The sequence below is a fragment of the Ailuropoda melanoleuca genome, chromosome 11 (genome assembly GCF_002007445.2).
Source record: "Ailuropoda melanoleuca isolate Jingjing chromosome 11, ASM200744v2, whole genome shotgun sequence".
Classification (NCBI taxonomy): domain Eukaryota; kingdom Metazoa; phylum Chordata; class Mammalia; order Carnivora; family Ursidae; genus Ailuropoda; species Ailuropoda melanoleuca.
In genome coordinates, this window is record NC_048228.1 from 105,721,732 (window position 1) to 105,743,544 (window position 21,813).

The 21,813-nt window shown below is 53.0% G+C and overlaps 1 protein-coding gene across 5 annotated transcripts in view; it reads right to left on the minus strand.

Annotated features, from left to right (window-relative positions):
- Positions 1–21,813, minus strand: part of JAKMIP1 (janus kinase and microtubule interacting protein 1) — a 129,465-nt gene that overhangs the window by 69,095 nt on the left and 38,557 nt on the right. For all 5 annotated transcript variants that reach the window (XM_034672150.1, XM_034672148.1, XM_034672147.1 and 2 more), the window contains one exon: positions 989–1,254. In XM_034672150.1, coding sequence (XP_034528041.1) covers positions 989–1,117 — 129 coding nt within the window. In that variant the 5' untranslated portion in view covers positions 1,118–1,254. The remainder of the gene's footprint in view (positions 1–988; positions 1,255–21,813) is intronic.

The following is a 21,813-nucleotide window of genomic DNA, read 5'->3' on the forward strand; positions in this document are numbered from 1 at the left end:
ACTGCCCCAGCCCTGCAGGCCTGAGTGTCTGGGGATGGGTGGGGGAGCATGTGTCCCCAAGCTCCAGCAGCCTGCCCTTCATCCCCCCAGGTCCTGGACTCTGCCTCTGCTCTCCACGGTGCTGTCCTGAGCCGGGAGCTGAGTCACACCCTAGGCCCCAGCCCCGCTCCCCACCTGGGAGCTGGACCCCATCAGGCCCCCCGCTGCCACCCAGTCCCAGCGCTCAACAAGACGGGACGCCTACGACAATTCCCCAGCAGTCCCTCCCAGGGCTCCCGGCGCTGCAGGCAGGGCTGGAGGGCCCACCACCTTTAGGGCCTCGGTGTAACCTCTCCCACCCTGCCCAGAACAGGCCAGACCCCAGCCACTCAGGCTGCCCGGCAGCAAGCTCCACCCCCCTTCCCTTCTCCCACGGACACCACAGAGCCCCAGCCTGCTTGGCCTTGAAGCCACCCAAGTGACACCACCAATGGGCTTTCTGTTGAATCCGTGACATCGGATCTCAAGGACTTTACTGGCTGGTTACTATTCCTCCAGGCTGCCCGTCCCAGCTGCACTTGAACTGGATGCCTACAGTCTGCCTGGCGCCCAAGCTGGCACTGCAGTGACCAGCCCCAAGCTCGTTCTCGCCCCATGAAATCTCAACGACCCTGTCCCAGAGCCTGACTCCGCTGGAAGCTCTTTGGTACCCTCGCCTCCTAACCCCCCCACAGGCCCATTGGGGGGCCCCATTATGACCCCATCTTGCAGGTGAGGGAGTTGTGGCACAGACAGTGACCTCGCTGATCCAAGGCCACAGTGAGAAGGGAGGGGGCCAGGACTGGAACCCACGTGGTACCACCACTGAAGTTATACCCATTTTACCAAGGGGCAAGCTGAGGCTCAGAGGTCGAGTGCCCACCCCCAAGCCCAGCCTGGGATTGTCCCCACCAGCGAACTCACAGCGCCCCCTCCTCCATGGAGCCCCGGGGGCCCGCACCCCTCCCACCTTGCTCTTTTCCTGCTGGAACTCGATCTGAATGCTCGTCAACTTGGCCCGCAGCTCCTCATTAGCCATTTGCACGGCGTCAGGCTCCATCTCGGGCCTCTCGCCCTTGTTCCGGCTCTTCTTAGACATGCTGCCTCTTGGGTTGAGACGCTGAGATCCTGCGGTTCACACCCACCAGCCAGCAGGTGCCACGCCGGGCTTCGCCGTGCTAACCAGTTGTACCGGGTTTAGCTCGTCCGCCACGTAAACCACCATCACTTGGGACCCTGGGGAGGAGGGAGGCCGGGTTAGCAGAGGGAGAGAGAGAGAGGCCGCGTCCCAGCCTGAGCACTCAGACACAACGGCAGCCAGCGTTGGCTGCGGCCTCTCTGCCGGGGCCGGGCACCTGCTAATCCCACGGCGGCCGCCGTTCATGACACCGACCCAGCACGTCTCCCACCCCCGGAGAGTATGATATGCATTTCTCACGAGCCCCCAGGTGGTGCTCCTGGGCGACCACGCCTTGCGCAGTCCTGCTGCACCTCTGTCCTTCTCAGAATGGACCCCCCCCCCGCAGCAGCCTGCAGACCGCCAGCTGCAGCTGTCAGTGAGCACCGGTTACCACGGGTTTCCTTTCAAAAGGCAGGTCACCGGGAGCCCAGAGCTCAGAGCACGAGGTGCACAGTGTGACCAAGGAATCTCAGTGCTCCATCCGCACTCCCTCGTGACTCTGGAGTAGGATCCGCAGATTGCACTCTGAAAAACAGCCTTTTAACTTCATAAAGGTCGGTGGTTCCCCCTACCTGGCCCCCAGACTAGCACAGCACTGGTCACCCTGAGCCAAGAGCTTTGAACCCAGCAGAGGCACCTGTGGTCCCTCCAGGCCTCTGTGCCTGCCTGGTCAGGCCTGAGCTTGACGGGGGCGTCGTGATGCACTAACGGCCCCACCAGCACTCACGTTCCCCCTGGGGAGGCCTAGGCCTTCAGTTTGGTAGGGCTGCCCTCACAGCCCCCATGGTGGCAAAGCCCAGGCCCCTAAAATAAGGCCTGGAGTGACGGCTAGTACCACTGCATCCTGGCTGCAACACCTAGGCCACCTTTCAGTAATCCGCACAGCTGCCCTGTGACGTAGGTGATGGTGCCATATCACATATGAGAAACCGAGGCACAGAGAGGCCGAGTGCTAGTAAGAGTCACACAGCCAAGATGAGGCAACAGCGTTTACCCGGTCAAGCTCCACGGCTGGACTGGATGTGGGGAGTCCGAACCCAGACTCCCAGCCCCGAGCCCTAGGCTCACCTGACCCCATGCTGCCCTGCCTCTGACAGCACGTCCTGGTCCCTGGGGCCCCTTCTCTGCTTCTTGCTCTTTTCCACATGAGAAACCATGTTACCTATGCCAGGATGTGAGCTCCAAGCAAGCAGGGCCTGGGTCTGTTTTGTTCTCTGTGCTTGGACTCAGAGCTTAGCATGCGGGAGCACTCTAGAAGCTTCTGTTGAATGAGCGAATGAATGAATGAGTGAATGAGTAAAGCACCTATCATGTGTCAAGCCCTGTGATGGGGGCTGGGAGCGTACAGTCCTCGCAGCACCTGGAGAGGCAGGTACAGATAGTAAGCCCATCTTAGAGAGGAGAAAAACTCCAGGCACAGAGAGGTTTAGTAAGCTACCTAAGGCCACAGAGTGATTCAGTGGTGGCCCTGGGATTAGATGGTCTTGGGAGAGAAAGCACAGTGAGAAGAGAACATTCCAGCATGGAGGAATGCCAGGCTTTGGGGGTGGAACAGAAGACATGAAATCAGCAAGGAAGGCCGTGCACGAGCAGCCTGGAGACAGGAGAAGGACAAGGAGGACCCAGCAGGCTCAGGGAAGAAGGGGTTCTGGGAGGCGGTCAAGATGACGATGAGGATGGGAAACCGGCCACCAGATTCGGGACCATGGGTCAGTGGCCTCAGCAGGAGCTGCTTCATGCAGTGGGAGTCGGGAGGCAGGCAGGCAGGCAGGGAGCTGGGGTGGGGTCTCACGGATGCCAGTACTTCCAGCAAACAGCAGGTGCTCAACGTCTGTGAGCTGAGGTCCAGCATGCCTGGGGGCACTGGGATGTCCGTGCAAACTAGGCGTTGGGGGAGGCGGAGGTGGAAGCCCGTGATACCCCCCTTGAACGGGAGGGAGCTGTGTTTCTCAACACGCCATGCGGGATTATTCAGGGGTAATCAGCATCCCCACTGATTGATTCCAGAAAGGTACATGGTGTCTTCAGATAAGCACGAAGTCCATTTGCTCTGACGTGACTTATGAAACGTAATCCATAATTCATTCCTCGCTGCTCTGACCTGCCTGCCTCTACCAGCGCAGCGGCACTCAGAAGGGGCCCCGCCCCGAAGAGAGAACAGGGAGCACTCTCAGATCCAGCCCCCAGAACGGGGGAGACTTCTGTCCCTTTGGTTCCATCCTGTGGCCCAACGACACCACCTCTAGGAACGCACCGTGATGACTCACCCAAGATATGGCCGCTCCATACACAGGTGTTCTTCCCAGCAACTCAGTGCTCAGCCAAAGGGATGGCTAAGTTGTGACACAGAGCCACACGGAGGAAGGTGGATGTCACAAAGAACAGATACAATTCGAGACCTCAGTTTTCAGAAATACTTATTCACTGTTTGCATTTGGTCACAAATATTTTTTGAGCACCTGCTGGGCGCCAGGCCCTGGGGACACAGCAGTGAGGACCAGACAGCCAGGCCTCCTCCCAAACGTTAGCAGTGACAGCCCAAGTGACAGGTGATATTTACCTTCTTCTCTATACTCTTCCTGGTAAATCAGATTTTCTATTTCTATTCCTGCTTTACAGGAAAAAAAAAAAAGATGCCATTTTCTCAAAGGAATGCAAGTTTCAGAAAACCTTCTGGGTCTAGCTGGGAAGAGACAAGAAAGAAGCTGAAGGAAAAGCACGTGGGCCCTGAGGCGAGAGGACACAGGCCATGTGTCCCCCGGGACTGAGCTGACTGTTCTGTTCTGTAGGGTGGCCTCGTCCCCCAGCCAAGGGCTGTCCTTCACAGTAAGTGTGTCCTCTCGGCTCATGCCTTGCTGACTGGATGGTTCTGGGAAAGTCACGGAACTTCTCTATGTCTCAGTTTTCCCATCTGTTTAATGGGACCCAAGGCCCTGACCTCACAGGGATGTGCGGGGATTGCTGGGATCCATACCCACGCTCAGCAAGGCGCTCAGCCCAGGGAAGACACTCAGCAAACAAAACGGAGCTGAATTTATTAGGAGGAGCAAGGCCGGCCTCCCAGTAACCTCCACGAAGGTCACATAACAGGTGCTAAGACTAGGCACCGTTGGAAGGGGCCATGTCAATGAGTTGCCCATCTGGTGTCACACTGTCCCAGCTCCTCAGCGGCCCTAGGACAGCCTGAAGGCCCATTCCTGCCCCGGCAGCCCCTCCCAAGGTCACTGAAGATGCCAGCGAGGAAGAGGAAGCAGGCCAGGTGCCTGGGCCTCAGGGAGGTCAAGCGCCCACCCGAGGCGGCACAGCGCGCGGGATGCAGTCCGTGAAATGGGTCCACTCCTCAGTGCCCTGGGACAGCAAGCCCAGGGGGAGAGGAGACCCAGCCCGTGGGGAGCCGGCACACCAGGGGAGTCTGGGGGACCACAACAACAGTGGCCGGCACAGTCTCAGGGCCAGGCCGAGACTCCAACTGTTCTCAGACCCCTTGGCCAGCTGGACCCCAAGGCCTCCTAGTTTCCCAGCCCGCCTTTCGAGGTACCAAGAGCAGAAGGGCTGAAGGGCGGAGACAGATGGCAGGGGGACATCCCAGACACCCAGAAGGGGGACCATGCCTGGGGACAGATGGCCCACAGAAGCCGCTGGAAAGGCACATTCACCCCATCACCTCAGCAGAGACTCGGCACGCATTCTGCACCTGACAGATGAGGAAACGGAGATCGGCATCTGCACCCACACAGCTGGGACTCTCCCGCCTCGAAGCCACGGAAGCCTCAGGCTGCCTTCGAAGAAAGCCGGCCCGTGAAGGGTGCAGGCCCTGCAGGGTCTGACTCACACCAACATCCCAGCCCCGCCGCCTGCCACCTGCCGCACCCTCCATGCCCTTCACACTCCGCGGCACGCTCCGCAGCAGGCCCCAGTGCGGGCCATAGTTCTCCCGCCCCCTTTCGTGGCCACTCCCGTCTCGCCTCCTCCAGGAAGCCTCCCCTAACAAGCCCATGGTCAGGCACTTCCTCTGAGCTCCCAGGGTGGCCGAGGGCTGCCCTGTGTGTTTGCTGGTCTGTCAGCCCCTCTGAGGGAGGGATCTTGACTTCCATCTTCGTAAGTCCTCACCCCGTACTCAGCCCAAACGCCCAGCTCTGTGTTTCCAGGATGAATACATTCCAGTGAGCAAACACCAACACTCACTCTCAACATTTGCCAGGCCAGGGCCTCAGTAAATGTGGAGATGGGGGGCACAGGAGGAGACAATACCCAAAGCTATGAGCTAAGTCAAACTCGGGGCTCTCGGCGGGCCCCACGCCACTGGCTCCCTTGCCAGGAACACATCCATGGCTGGTCCGGCCCGAGGCTCAGGGTGCCACTTGGTGTCACTACCATCGGCCCCGCAGCCACTGACCTCCACGAGGGCCTCAGCCATGGGAGCAACAGCAGGTCATTCTCCAACCTGAGATGAGCTCGGTGCCCACTCTGTGCCAGGGCCTTTCCACTCCAAGCTCATGACAGCCTTACCGAGCAGATGGCACAGCCCGGTACCGACAGAGGAACCCTACGGAGGCTCAGCAAACATCCGCCCGAAGCCAGTGCGCATCACGCGGTAGGCAAACCTCCAGTCCCTCACTCGGAACCCATTATCTCGTGCTTTACATACAATGCTAGCAAGCTACCCATCTGTTCTCCTGGCCCAGAGCAGAAGGGATACAGGGAAACTGGGAGACAATGTTTTGCAAAAGGCAAACACATATAGGAAGTGAAAAGAGAGCAGATTTTCCACCCCACCCGCACAAAAAAAATAAGAGTAAAATAATAATTCCTTTAATACTTAAAAGAAAAGGCCTGAGAGGCCTAGATATTAACTTTTTTAGGCGATGTCATTCTCTACTTACAACAAATTACTAAGGCACTTGCAGTCCAAACTCTTTCTATATTGGTGCAAAGTAGTCAATGGAGGTTAAAAAAAAAAAAAAACAATAACAAAACCTTCCATAAAACAGAAAAAATAAAGTCGCATGAGTTAGGTTTTCCTAATACCTATTGTGGTTCAGGGGTAAAGCGCTGTAGAAAGAACCCAGAGCGAGGAGCGGCGGCTCAGTCCCTCGACCCAGCCCTACCACCGACCTGTGAGTGGTCAGGTCCCAGCTGTCCCAGCCAAGTGCCAGCCCAGAGCAGGCGCCCAAAACATCAGGACCCCTCCTTGGACATCTGTTGGATGTGAAAGCGTCATATGCTCCTTTCACGCCCACCCTCATGGTTCAGTTACAAAGTTCAGGTAGAAGGACACAAGAGATCCTTCAAGAGACACAGGTTTCCTGAGTCCTTGGTAAAAACATCCCCCATTCCATGAAGCCAAGTATAACGACATAAGGACTGGCATGAGCGTGGACAGAGATGGGGGCTCCGGATGGTGGGCTCGGCTCACTTGCTAGCTGGCCCCTCCCCCTGCCAGCTGGGCTTCCTTGGTGTTTTTTTTTTTTTTAAAGATTCTATTTATTTATTTGACAGAGAGAGAGGCATCCAGTGAGAGAGGGAAAACAAGCCGGGGGAGTGGGAGAGGAAGAAGCAGGCTCCCAGCAGAGCAGGGAGCCCAATGTGGGGCTCCAGCCCAGGACCCTGGGATCATGCCCTGAGCTGAAGGCAGACGCTTAATGACTGAGCCACCCAGGCACCCCTCCCTTGGTGTTTAAACATGGCTGCAGCACAAAGACAGGACACTGAGCATCAAGGACCTTGGGTCCTGCTCTTGGGTAGACAGAGACGTGAGCAGAGGAGCTCAGCTGATTGAATGCATCCAGCTCGAGTTTACTGCCTGCGTCTGACCCACAGGCACCACGCATGGTGTGGCACCACGATACTGAGCAGGCCACACCCTGCCCTGCCCCTATGATAATCACGGCCTCTCCTGCCCAAAGCCCCCTCCTTCCAGACCTCTGCCTGTCTGCTCCTTTCAACATCTCCACACATACGTCAGGAGGAACCCACCTCTATATCCTAAATACAGCCACAGAAGGGCACAACGATACTCCTCCATTGGCCACCATGCCTCCATCTCTAGTCAGACACCCCTTCCTTTTGCTGGCAGCCTCCCTGGCTACTGTCACTTGTCATCCTCACCCCAGTCACAGAACAAGCATGGTCGTGTCTGAAGCTCAGGGCCAGGTGGAGGGCTGCAGCTGACTCAGCAACAGCTGGACACCGTGAGGACACTGCCTTCATCAGGAATCTTTGGACAACCTCTGTCACCTGGCCCTAGCATGTCCATCTTGATATGTCCCAAAGGAGCAAAGTGCAGCCAAGTTCAGGGAAAGGAGGCCTCTCCAAACAACAGACCTTGCAGCCAACAATGCACGGAGCTCGGGTATGAACTCACGATACCACTCTCCCCAAAAAAACAGAGTAACCTCCAATCAGGATAACACTGTGCCGTAACCTAACCTGCAGCCACTTTAGCGAAGTCCTGCCCAATGTGAAGGGGGCAGGGCATACACAGGAGGAAGGAACCGAGGGAGCAAGAAATGGAAGACAGGAGGAAAGGGTGGAGGGAAAGAGGGAAGGAGGGAGGGAGAACACAGAAGGAACGGAATCCAACTTCCAGTTTCTGGTCTGGCATGTAAGGAGCTTGGAAGTCATCACTCCCATCCGCACAACGGGGAAAAAGCTGAAGAAACTGAAAATCAGTAACTTTTCTTATATCCATCTGAGAACTGAGAACACATGGCAAAATTTGGAGAGGCAGACAGATGGATGCTGAGAATAACAACCCTACCAGAGCAGAAACCTCCATGGGAATCAGTTTAGTTCCTTTTACCAAATACCTCCTGTCCAGCTTTCAACAACAACAACAGAATTACAAGGCACACAAAACGCAGTTTGAAGACACAGAGCCAGGCTAAGATATGGCAGTGATGCTGGAATGATCAGACCAGGGCTTTAAAATAACAAGGATTAACATGCCAAGGGCTCTGTTGGAAAAAGGAGACAATACGCAAGTATAGATGGCTAAAGTCAGCCGACATAGAAGTTCCAAGAAAGGACTGAAAAGAAATGCTAAAGAAAAAAAACCACTATAATAGAAACAAAGAACACCTCTGAGGAACACATTAGTAGACTGGACCTGGCTGGGGAAAGAATCAGTGAGTCTGAAGACAGGGCCATAAAACCGTTCCAAACCGAACACCAAGGAAAACTATGACTAAAACAGGACAGAGCATCCCAGAACTGTGGGATGATTACAAAAGGGGTAACAAATGTAAAATGGGAATACCAGAAATAGAAGAAAGAGAGAAAGGAACAGAAGAAATATTTGCGCCAGTAAGGTCTCAGAATTTCCAACAATTAATGTCAGACACCAAACCAAAGATCCATGAATCTCACAGAACACCAAACAGGATAAATACCAAAAAATCGACACTTTGGCACATCATATTCAAACTGAGGAAAATCAAAGACAAATAAAAAAATCTTGAAAGATGCCAGGGGGCGGGAAACACCTTTACCTACAGAGGAGAAAAGGTAAGGATTATATCAGCCTTCTCCTCAGAAACCACGTGGGTGAGAAGAGAATGGAGGAAATCAAGTGTTGAGAGAAAAGCCCAACAACCTAAAATTCTATACCTTGCTAAATGATCTTTCAAAGGTGAAGGAGAAGTAAAGAGTTTCTCCGACAAATAAAATTTGACGAGATCTGTCACCAGTAGATCTTCCCGGCAAAAAGAAAAAGTTACAAGAAGCTCTGAGAGAAGAAAGATGATGTAGGTCGGAGATATAGATCCAAAAACAAACAGACAGACAGAAAATTTAAAAAAAAATTTTTTTAAAGAAATACAGATCCACACAGGAAAAGGAAGACAGCCAGACAAGGAATAAATGAAAGAAAAACAAAAATTTTTATTTTTCTTATTCTTAATTGATCTAACAGATAATGAGGTTCAAAATAATAACAGCAACATAGTATTACGTGATGACAGCTTCTGGATGAGTGACATGAATGACAGCAGTGCCACGAGGCACGGGAGGGAGGAAACAGGAAGCTTTGTTGCAGGTGCTTACACTATGCATGAAGTCACGTGGTGCTGTATGAAAAGGGACTTGGAGTGACTGCACACATATATTGCAAATTCTAAGGCTACCACTTTATTTTCTTATTTAAATTCGATTAGCCAACATAGAGTACATCATTAGTTTCAGATGTAGGGTTCAATAATTTATCAGTTGCGTATAACGCCCAGTGCTACCACTTTAGAAAGCTGAAAAAGAAATAGAGACACACGTTGGAGATGCTGCAGGTCTGGTTCCATACCACAATAAGGAAGTCCACATCTTAATAAAGGGAGTCAAATGACTCCCTTTGGTTTCCTAGTCCATATAAAGGTTGTGTTCACACATTTGCAACACCATTATATCTAAAATAATGCATATACCTTAATTAAAAAATACTTTATTGCTAAAACCATCATCAGAGCTTTCTGCAAGTCATAACCACAGATGATAGATCACCCTAACAAATGTAGTAAGAATGAAAAAGTTTGAAATATTGTGAGAATTACTGAAGCGTGACACAGAGAAACGAAGTAAGCAAATGCTGTTGGAAAATGGTGCCGACAGATCGGCTTGACCCAGGGTCGCCACAGACCTTCCATTTGGGGAAAAAAAAAATCAGTATCTACAAAGCACAATAAAACACAGCTCAACAGAACGAGGTGTGCTTGCACAATCGATATGCTGGGGAAGCAGAGAAAATGGGGCACATGGATGCTCAGTTAAAACCACAGAAGGCAGGAGAAGGGTGGGAAACAAAAGTAGACAAATAGAAAAGTAACAGATACGGTAGCTATGACTCCGGCTATGTCAATAACCCCTGAACTATCCGTGTTCTAGCTGCACCAGTGAGAAGACAGGGACTGTCAGAGCGGGTGGAGAAACAAGACACAGCTATGTGTCGTCTACCAGACAGCACTTGAACTTCAAGACCACGAGGCTGCCACGGAGCCAGCCGACTTCTGCACGTTCACAATCAGCTAAAGGAAACGAAGCTCAAATGAACTCCCAGCCACTGTGGATCCCTCGGTGCTGACGCTCTCTCACTTACAGCCAAGACAGCAAACCCCAGCCCTTTTGAATTGAAGAAAGATCTTTGTAATAAATTCACTAAGATAAAAATCGCATTATGCAAATGACACTCCGGAAGTGCATTAGGAAGTAATGCGGCCGAAAGAATGCAAAAAATCATAAGGATGAATCTGAATTAAAATCACAAGCAGAGACAAAGCCCTTGCCAATAAGAATGGGGAAGTTAGCGGAGCACGAGTTCTCTATCTGTGCTCCTGGATGTTCCGTGAGCAGGCCTCGGCCCCCTTCCCCACCACGGCCACCCTGTCCCGAAGTAACGGGAAGGTAACTCTGTGCACAACTTCCTTGAAAGGCTCAGAAGACTCACAAACACAAAGGGTTCACGTCCATATGAAAACACCTACCATACGCACTGCGTATTATTTATACTCTGACAGGGATGGAAGGAGATCAAGAAGGAGACGGGGCCAATGTTAAACCCAATTCCTTAAAAACATAAAAGTCACCAAAGAACTTAATCCTTCTGGACATGTTATAATAAGACTCCCTTTACCCCCTGAGCTCTGTTCCTTCCCTGGGTCTCTTTTCCAGCCATGATATTCAGGCCCCGCAGTTGTGCGGAGGGGAGGGAGTCAGTGTTTTATGGAATTCTGGCAGAGGTGGAGGTCCTGGGACTGTAATTCCCATCGATGCTGCAGTCTCCGGGACCCAGAGAACCCACTGTGGAAACGGGTTCCCTGTGTGCTTGGCAACCCCCCCCCACCTGCTTCCCTCCACTTCCCAGATTCCCCTGCGGGGGGGGGGGGGGGGATCATGTGACCAGCCCTGGCCAGTGGTGTGCGAGCAGCAGTGACTTGTGTCCCTATGGGGCTGAGGCACGGAAGTGCCCGACTGGCTCCTCTTCTCCCTTCTCCGTGGCTGCAGGGACATAGAACATAGAAGCCCCATGTTGAGATGACAGTGTGACCAGATGGGAGCCCTGGACCCCTGAGATCTACCCACTGGAGGGGAGTCCAGGGGGCCTGCACTGAGCATGTGTGACCCAAACTGATCTTTCCTTTGTTACGCAGCACTGCCTTGCCAAACCTAGCTGATACTCTCTTCCTGGAATGCCCTTCCCCCTTTCCCACATATCTGTCTTCCTCAAAATTCAGTGTGGGCATTACCTCCTTGGATGGCTGGCACTGACCACTCCCCACCCTCAGGCCGGTGGGGGGGGGTGTCCTCTGCACACCGTGGCACCCTGAGCTTCCCTTCCTCACAGCTCTAATCATGCTGTGTTGGCACGTGTCTGCCCCACCAGACGAGGCACTCTGGGTTGGTGAGGTCTCAGTGTCCCTCTGTCTTCGGAGAGCCTGGCTGGGTGCCTGTCCCCAGGTAAAGGCAGAGGGCACAAGCCTGTGAGATGGATGTCCACACGCGCACACAAGAAGCCCCACGCTGCCCTCCCCCACACACGCAGACGCTAGCAGACACTGCACAGGGCCAGCGAGATGACCAGATCCAGATCGTGCCCCAACCTCTTCCACCAGCTCTTCAAGTCCAACAGGGCCGGGGTGAAGTACATGTGAGTGCTCGTGACCCGAAACAGAAGAGGAGGGACAGCCCAGTGTGGATGCCCAGATGCCAGGGAGGTGCTTCCACGAAGGAGGTGACAGACGAGCTGGGCCAGCAGGACCCAGGCAGGGATGGAAGCAAGCTGGACGGTGTCTCTGCTTGGAGTCTGGAGGGGGTCGGGCAGGGCCACTTAGTCTCCTCGGGAACCACTCCTAGCCCTTTCTCAAGCTATGGGATGTCACCAGAGCTGACCCAGCCCACTCCAGGGATGGGCGCTTCCCCCAGCCTGGTGCTTCCTGAATAAAAATGCCTTCGTGTACTTGGCACTTGGCAGAGTGACATAATCTAGCCCCACACAGCATTGCATCAACCACCGCAACTGCCTGAGGGGCCACTTACGGCCGCACTGACGATGGAGAAAACATGCGGAGAGCCGCGGCCCGCCTGCACTTGAACCCAAACCTTGGAAAGCCCAGTCCGCTGGCTCCTCCCCCAACCCCTGCCCAGGAGCACCTCCTGCTCTCACAGAAGTCCTTACACATTTTCGAATTATCACCCAACGCTGTGGCAGAGCCTGGGGTCATGGGAACTAAGAGACAGTGGGTGTGGGGAAAATCTCACAGTGAAAGAACGGCTCCTTCGGCACGTACGGAAGTGCTCGAACTCCTGGCAGGCATCTATAAACCCACGTTTAGGCTTGTTTAAACCCAAATGACCAGGAGAACATGTAAGCACTTTTGGAAATCCTATTTCAACATCCCAGTGGTAATACCTTCCCCTGGGAGCAGGAATGAGGGAAGCACCATAGGAACCCATTAGAAATGCTAAGTGTCGGGCTCATTTTCCCTTCCTTGTACAGGAAACAACAGAGCCACAGAGAGGCCAAGCCACTGCCCGCACTCACACAGCCAGACACAGCCCTGCCATCACTCCTGCTCAGTGACCCCGAGTTATCCTTTTCCTTCCTGCTTTTCTTACTTTGGATGGTGATTAGTACTGGTCAAGAGCCAAACCAAGGTAATGAATTTAGATTTCCAAGGAACAGCCGACTCAGGAAACGGCCAGCAAGTCAGGACCCCTCCCCTCCACTCTACCCAGCTGGCCGGAACCCTCTGATGTACCCAGAAAGCTCTGGCAGAGGGCACACGGGGAGGGGACAAGTGATGGGAGATGCAGCAGCTCATCTTCCACCAGGCGTTTAAATGGAGTTTTGCACTAAATTTCAACAACAAGCTCACGGAATTCAATCAACTACCCCATTTTACAGGTGAAGAAACTGAGGCTCAAGGAGGTGAAGTGAGGAGCCAAGATTCCACCCGGCCTGTCCAACTCCGTAGGCTGCCCCGTGCAGTCCTCCTGTGCTCCACGATTCAGACTCCCACTGGGTGGCCCCCACCGCTTCTTCCCCCCACCCCGTTTTCAGGCTAAGGAGCTGCCCCCTGCTTTGCTCGGGCACTTCCTACTTCCTGCCCCAGAGGACAGCAACGTGCAGCCCTGCCTCCTCCACATGACTTGACACGTGCTTGCCAGGCCCTGTGTTCCTGGTGCCTCCGAGCCGTGGCTCACCCAGGTTGGGGCTCACCCAGGTGGGCTGAACGGAAGAGGCTGGGAGAAGGCATGCTGTCCTTCCAGGGGCCAGATCTGATGCAGACTGCGCTTCCTGCTTGCGTCCCACCTGACTCAGCTCCTGTCATCGCTGCACACCCTGGAGACAGGACATGCTGAAATTCCGGGAGGAACCCAGGAATCAGGGAACTGTGAGTAGCTCGAAGATTGAGATGGTGGCACTTCTTGACCTGTCCGTCTTTGGCCTGTCTCTCATCACCCTGACGAAGTGACCCCAAAGGGGGACCAAATGTGACATCCTGAACTGCAGAGGCTAGAAAGCTAGAAACTACACTTCCCAGACTCCCTTGGAGCTAGCATTCTGCGTGCGCCTGTAGATCCATCATTCATTCATTCATTCATTCACTCACTCGTTCAGACAAGATTCGAACCCAGGATAAATGGGGACCCAGGCGGGGCAGCAAGGTGCACATCTGTCAGTGTGAGCCTCGCAGGCAGGGCGTGTCCTGGTGCGCATGGTGTCTGGACATCACCCTGCTCACCGCTGTGGCTGGAGTCAGCCTGGACACAATGGCTTCTGACCCCCCAGCTCCCTGGAGGGCAACTCTGGGGTGTCACCCTGGGGTATCACTCACCTGGGGGTGAGGGTCAAGCCTGGGGCCCAGCCGAGACTGTGCTCCTCCACCCTCTAACCCCCACTTCCCGGAATTACACCCTCTGTTTCAAGTAGCCCAGCAAATGAATGCAGATGGAGACTCGGGTGCCCCAGAAACCTGAGTTAAGATTAAAGAGGCAGGGACGCTTGGGTGGCTCAGTCAGTAAGTGTCTGCCTTCAGCTCAGGTCATGATCTTGGGGTCCTGGAATCGAGTCCCACGTTGGGCTCCCTGCTTAGTGGGGAGTCTGCTTTGGCTTCTCCCTCTGCCTCTGCCTCGGCCCCTCCTCCACACACACTCTCTCTCTTTCTCTCAAATAAATAATAAATAAAAATCTTTTTAAAAAATTAAAGAGGGACACACAAAACAACTTTAAATAACACAGCAGAAAACTGAATACTTTGTTCACGCTCACTACAAATAGACGCTATCTACACCTACGCTCTGCTGACAGGACTTCACGTTCTAGAACCTCAGAATGGCGCGGAGCAGCGTGTTCTCGATAGCCAGCTCCAAATCAGACTGAGTGAGAATCAAGACCCTCCCGCCTTGGTAGCTGTGTGTCCTTGGGCAGGTTACTTGCCCTCTCTGAGCTTGTTTCCCCACCTGGAAAAATGTGGAAAATAATAATAGCTCCCTCATGAGGTTGAGCTGTTGTGAATACACCATGAGTTGCATTAACTCATTAATTAATAATTTAATTAATATTATTAATATTGATGAGTATAATGATTAAGTATTACGTGTTCATTGTGAAAAATTTGGAGACGACAGATAAAGACGAGATTAAACATGGCTTATTTCCCCATCCCTCTGGGAATATCAGGGACATTTGATTATTAACTATTAACCATTTCATTAATGTTAATAATTAACAATTAACACTGATTAACACACAGCTGCATATTGCACACACGCACACACAAACAACAGCAATGGCCAGCTCTACTCACCTCTGGACTTGTCTGAAGCCTGGGCACACTGCCCCTGCAATGTTAACTTGTTTTGGGGTGTTCCACATGGGCTTTAAGACAAGATATCATTTGTTAAAAGGGTTCCACCCCAGCTAAAATTACATCTGAAAATCAATATCAGAAGAAGGATACTGAAACATGTTCCTCATATATGTTATAGGTTAAAAATTCATATATTGACGTCTTAATCCCAGTATCTCACAATGTGGCCCTATTTGGAGACACAGGTTAAAGTGAGGTCCTTAGGGTGACTCTAATCCAAAATAACTGGTGTCCTTACAAAAAGGAAAAATCTGGAGACAGGGACAAGGGACATCGCCATGTGAAGATAAAGGCAGAGATTAGGGTGATGTGTCTACAAGCCAAAACCCAACAAAATACTGGACCACCAAATCCAGCAACATAGAAAAATGACCATATACCACAACCAGGTGGGACTGATTCCAGGATGCAAAGCCGGTTTAACTCAAGCCTAATCCACATAACACACCGTAATAATAGGATGAAGGACAAAACCTCAGGATCATCTCAACAGATGCAGAAAGGCACCTGATGAAATCTATCACCTTTGTCATGATAAAAACGCCCCACAAACTAGGAACAGAAGGAAACTTCCTCAACCCAATAAAGGGCATCTACAGAATGCCCACACCCAACAGTTTACGCAGTGGTGAAAAGCCTGAAAGCTTTCCTTCCCTCTAGCAACAGGAACTGGTTGAGGTTGTCTATTCTCACCACTTCTATTCAACATTGTACTACAGGCTTATCCAGAGAAATTAGGCAAGAAAAAAATAATAAAAGGCATTCAGATTAGAAAGGAAGAAGTAAAACTATTTCTATTTGCAAATGACAGGAATTTGCATATAGAAAACCCTAAGAGGGGCACCTGGGTGGCTCAGTCATTTAGGGGCTGCCTGTGGCTCAGGGCGTGATCCCGGCGTTCTGGGATCCAGCCCCGCATCAGGCTCCTTGGCTGGGAGCCTGCTTCTTCCTCTCTCACTCCCCCTGCTTGTGTTCCCTCTCTCACTGGCTGTCTCTCTCTGTCAAATAAATAAATAAAATCTTAAAAAAAAAAAAAGAAACTAGTAGAACTAATAGATGAATTCAGAAAGGTGGCAGGATGCAAGATTAGTATATAAAAATTAATTGTATTTCTATAGAGTGCAATCAACAATCAGAAACAAAACTGAGAAAATGCCCAGATATAGTCCAGACCCCACTGATCTGGGGTGGGACAAGACACTGGTATATTTCCAAAGCAGCCAAGGGGATTCGAACATGCAGCCTGGGTGCCAGGGTCAAGAACAACTGCTCTCAACAGTCAGCAGAGATAGAAGCTTCTCCGGTGTCTTCTCCCGCTTTACCCTCCCTGAAAGGCACAGGCAGTCCAGGCTGTGCTTCCTTCCAGATACAGCCCTTAATTCACTTAGGGAAGCCAGCCAAGCTGAGCTCATCCTCAACCATGACGTATCTTAACTTTCCAAGACTTACTAAAGAAAGGTGTGCTCTAACTGTTGTTCCTCATTTGTTTTTAAGCATCACCCTACACAGAAGGCCTAAAAGGGCACAGAAGCTGTTAACCCAAAAACACAACTTCAGATAAATTAGGCTGAGGTTGCAAAACCAGGAATCAGAAAACTCTGGTTAAATTCCTAGCTTTGGACTTCTCATATCTGTCCCAACACTCAGTGAGATGGGAATTATTATGGTCCCCAGTTCATAAGATAAGAAACTAGAATCTGAGGCTCAGAGAGGTTAAGTGACTTGAGCAAGGTCACACAGCACACTCCACTAACCCAGGTGGCCCCTGTGCTTCAAGCCCAATGAGCATGAAGGAAATGAGCTTCAATGACTAGGCACCCTTCTCCCTGGAGCCAACTTTCATTAGCAAGTTCAGTCCACGAAGATAACACTGGGCACTGTTAATTGCATGAGAAATCTGAAAGGACCCACTCTTAACACTTGGTCACGTAAGGGGCCCTTAAGTCATTTAAGGGGGCTCACAAAAAGTTGCTTATTTTAAAAAGCGCACCTAAGTAACTGGCCATCTGCAAAGAATATGTTGGGGCAGCACCTGGTGAGTTAAGAGCCGAGGAAGGCTGCCTCTGAAGGACTGCCTGGTCTGCGGCCCAGGCCCTGCTGTCCCCATCATCCATGGGGGTCTCCTAGGGCACCCCATCACATCACTCCTCCACCTAGATGGCTTCGGGTGGTCTCCCCACTTAGGGTCCAGCCCAAGCTCACCGGCCAGGCCAACAGCGCTCTACCCACCTGCATTGGCTTCCTCTGAAGCCCCCCCAAGCCACCCCCTACTCAGCCCTCCGAACACTCACTCCCCTAGTCCCAGCAGTGGGTTCTGCCCCTATGCCTCCCTCTGCCAGAGGGCCTGGGCGCCTGTGGATATCTCCTCCTTGGCTCACAAGCCTCCCCCAGAAGCTTCTGTAATCTCCATCAGGGCACCCACGGCTCCCGTGCTCCCCTCTGACCGGCCACTCTGAGCTGGCATCACCTTCTGACTAGTTCCCATCCAATCACTCATTCATTTCACCCAATCATTCGTTCACTCAAGGATTTGTCACGCCTCTGCTCTGCGAGATGCTGTGCTCAGCACTGGGAACACCGCACAGCCACAAGTCCCTGCCCGCCCCAAGCTTACCTTCTCTGAACACGTGCTCCTTTGGGCAAGGACCCGATCTGGTCAACTTCGTGCTCCTGGACCTGCCCCAGAGCCTGGTCCTGAGTAGCTGCCCAGACCACACTGAGTGACCAAATGAAAATTAGGCACGCTTTCCATTGTCCGACAGCTTTCTGGAAAAGCTGTGGGTCGGGTGACATGTACACGGCTAAGTAAACACTAGAGTATCCCAAGTTGAATGCCAGCTAGCGGCAACGATTTGACGGCTATGATGCATCTATTTCAGACCAAGAGTAGGACACCTGCCTTTCCTGGTGACAGCCTCCGTGCGCACAACTGACTTGCAATCCCAAATGCTGGCTCGCACCCAGCAGATCTTCCCTGCTGACATTTTGCATTTGTTTCTTCCTAAGCAAATGAGGATTTTAAGCCTCAGCTTCTGCACTCCAGGAAATGCATGTGAACACCCCTTTTCCCCACGGCCCTTTGCAATAAGCCGAGTACCACTCAGACTCCGAACACTTGCTATGGGCTCAGATTCCACAAAGGGCAAGTCTACCTTTTCAAGATGGCAGAGCCCGTTTCTTCCCTTCTTCTGCCCAGCTCCGTTCGCCAGCATTTCCTGGGGGCCAACCGGGTGCTGGGAAACTGGAGATGAGAGTATGAGCTCGCAGACCATCCCTCCAGGAGCTCAGCAAATGCAGACATGTATTTCTCATTTATTTTCTGCTTGTTCATTGCTGCTCTCCCATGCCGACCCATGCGGCCCCATCACACCCTCGGAATAAAAAGTCCAGGACGCTGGGACTTTATCTGTAGATTTCCCAGAGCATCCATCCTCAGGCCTGGCTTCTAGTAAGCACTCAGTCTTCTTTACTGAGTGAATTTCCATGCACAGACATGTGGGAGGAGACAGGGGAGCTCCCAGCCAGGGCCTGGGACCGGATGAGTGGACAGGAGGAGAAGGCAGGAAGACATCATGGGCTGCTTTCAGGTTTGCAGGAGGCAGGGGGAGTTCCAAGAGGCTACAGAGCTGGCCCAAGAATACACACCCAGGAAGCAAGGGGGCTGGTGGTTGGCACCCTCGTGGGACTTCATCCAAGGTCCTGGGGCTGGAGGGCTGGTCAGACCTGACGGCCCGAGGCTCATGTTTATGGAGCAAAGGGCTTTTGCAAAGATACCGGGGTCCAAGTGTCTCCCTTCTTCCTGGCTGCCCAGGAATGTCAAGGCTTTAAAGCAGCAAGTGACGTCTATCCACCACAAGCGTGGGGTTCACGAGTCCTACACTTGCCACTGTGGCCCAGGGCCAATCTGCAGAAACAAAGCCCGAGCCAAGCAGGTGACTTTGTCAGGTCTATTCCTTACAAGTTATGTTCCTCAAGGGGAAAAAAAATGCTAATCAAAGAAAAACTGAGGGGTTCGGAAAAGAAGACAAAAGTAATTTACAACCCATCCCCACAACACACAAACACAACATCTTGGCCGCTGTTTCTTCCAGAAGGAAATGACCAGCAGTGAGCAGGCACTCTGTCCCAGACCAGCTCTGTGTGGACCATCACACTTGGCCCTTGAGTCTTACCGATGAAGAATGACTCTCACATGTCACAGACAGGAAGACAGAGTTTCAGTGAAACCAGGTGTCAGGGCCCAAGGCCACCCTGGTATGAAGTATGGAGTCCAGGACCTGAAACCAGGCCCGACTCTAAGTCACAGTGTGTCCCACAGGTGCCCAAGAAGGAAGGGAGGTCCATTTCATCTGTCTTCCAAAGATTAGGGCAAAAAATTACCTAACTTAAATTCAATATTATATCTACTCACAAAATCCACGTCATATCACTTTACCTGTGGGGTCTTTTGCTCTTTTTCCCCAAAAGAACAGGGCCACAGCCCACACTTCTCGCCTCGCCACCAGCACAGAACAGGCCCTCATCTGCCACCAGGATGGAGACAATGAGGCCAAACCCTTCTTACCTGGGCTCAAAAGCTGGCCTCAGGACCTCAGCAACCGCATCCAGCCGGCGGCCAGGATCTGCAGCACAGCCTGGGCTGAGTCTCCCCGCCAGCGCCCGGCCCTCCCCACAGAAATCCGTCCCCCTCACTCCCTGCCCGGGCCCCCGGCTTGCCCTCCTCTGCCCCTCTGCTCCTTCCCTCCCCCTGCCTGCCCACAGCACCGCCCCTCTTCCCAAGTCTGTACCCCGCCTAAACCCCAAATCCTCCAAGGCCAATGTCACGTTCATTCTTTCCACAAACACGCTCAAGATCTGTGAGCACCGGCTCTATGCCCAGCTGTGGGAGGAAAGGGGAAGGAGACAGCTAGCACCCCTGCACTCCTGCTTCCCTCCAGCACAGAACATTCTACCATGTCAGAGACACAGAGGAATGGGCAGCTCCTGGACCAGGCCCCGGGCTCTGAGCTCTGTGCGTTTTAGCTTGGGGACCTTCATAAGGCTTTGAAAGAGATGCTGTCATTCTCCCCATCCCACCTCCATTTCAGAGAAGGAGACCTTGGACCCCCCAACATTAAGTGACCCACCCAAGATCATGGACTGGGAAGTGGCACCCACCGCTCACACTTCTACCCACCCGAACCCTGCCTATTGTGCTGTGGACTCCGAGGTCAGCGTCTACAGCTCCACATCTGTGTCCCCAGGGCCCTACCCAGGGTCCTGACAAGCAGGGACACGGCCCTGCTTGCTGAACAGAGTGGTTTCTGCCTCCAGGAATAGACACATGCTTCTGCTCCCGGCGTTAACGTAGCGTTCCCGGCCCTCGGCGGCCTCCCGATCTTGATGAATAGCCCGCGGAGCTGGCAGCGCCTGCCTCAGCGTCTGTCTGGCTTCCTCCCTGAAACCCAACAGACTCCATCTGGGCCCCAGAAAATTGCCTCGATGCTGCTGGTAGGAAGCAAAATCTTTAAAAAGCACCTTTTGCAAGTATGGGCCTCTCAAATCTGCTGCCTAGACCAGGATGGAAAGAAGGGGACACGAGGACGCAGCTCTACCTGGACCTTAGCTTCCTTCTTCCCAGCAAGACGCTCACGGAGTCTCCAGACAAGAGATGCCCTTCTGGGGGGGGAGGACGTCAGCCTTTAGGGAGCTCGGGGGGAAAGAAGGGTGTCCGTCCTTAACGTGGGATTCCTAAACAACACTCCTAACTCCTAGTGTTATCCTGAGAAGCAAGTGAGAGATGCTAGAAGTAGGAACAGGTAGCCCTGTGCTGGGCACAGGATACCCACTCACCAAACACTGGCTCGGGTCAGAAGGATGACTTTACTTGGTGACCACTGCGGTCCACACCACTGTGCCTGATGCCCTGTAACCACCGAGGGAGGGAGGGAAGGGCAGGGAGGAAAGGGACGAGAATCACCCAGGAATACAACAGCCTAGCCAACAGACAGTCCCTAAATGGGAGCCAAAAAGCCGAGGGTATTTGAATTCGGGCCACAGCGCCCCATAGTGGCGGCACTGGTGAACNCCCCCCCCCCCCCCCGCGCGGGGGGGGGGGGGGGGGGGGGGGTGACCTCCGCCCACCGGCTGTCCAACCAAGACAAGATCTAGCCCGCGAAGAGCTGGCGTGGGCCCTCACAACACCGGCAGTCTCTCAAAGAGAAAACGGGACATCTGAAGCTGATGACGGGACTGCGTGGGTGACTCTTTGACCTCTAAATGTAAGCTCCGGTTCTCCGATCCTGAAACTTAGGAGAGTCCCCTCCTTCAGAACGTCCTCACAGAAGCAGGCATTCCTTAGCAATTCCAGCAGACCCACGCCACCTGCCTGCCCCGCTGAGGGCAGGCTGCCTTCCGTCATGAGCCAACCAGCATGGTGGGCCACTGCGCCCACCTCCCTTGACAGCCAAGAGACCAAGCCGGCCAGTGCCTCCACACCGGGCCCCACCCTGATGTCCTGCCCCTGACGCAGCACCTGCTGGCACCTGCCAGCACCCGCCTCTCTGTGGCGTTGGGCCTAGACAAGGTCCCCTAACTGTCATCCGGGGGTGGCCGCTGCGGCTTCCACACAAAACACAAACACCGTGGACTTTGTCTCAAAACCAACGTTACCGCAGTGTGGTCTGCCCCAAAGCTGCAGGTCAAAGGATTTTGGCAAATTGTGACTAAGAACATTTGGGGGAACCCCAAAAAAGGTCCATCACGCTCCTTTGCAACTTC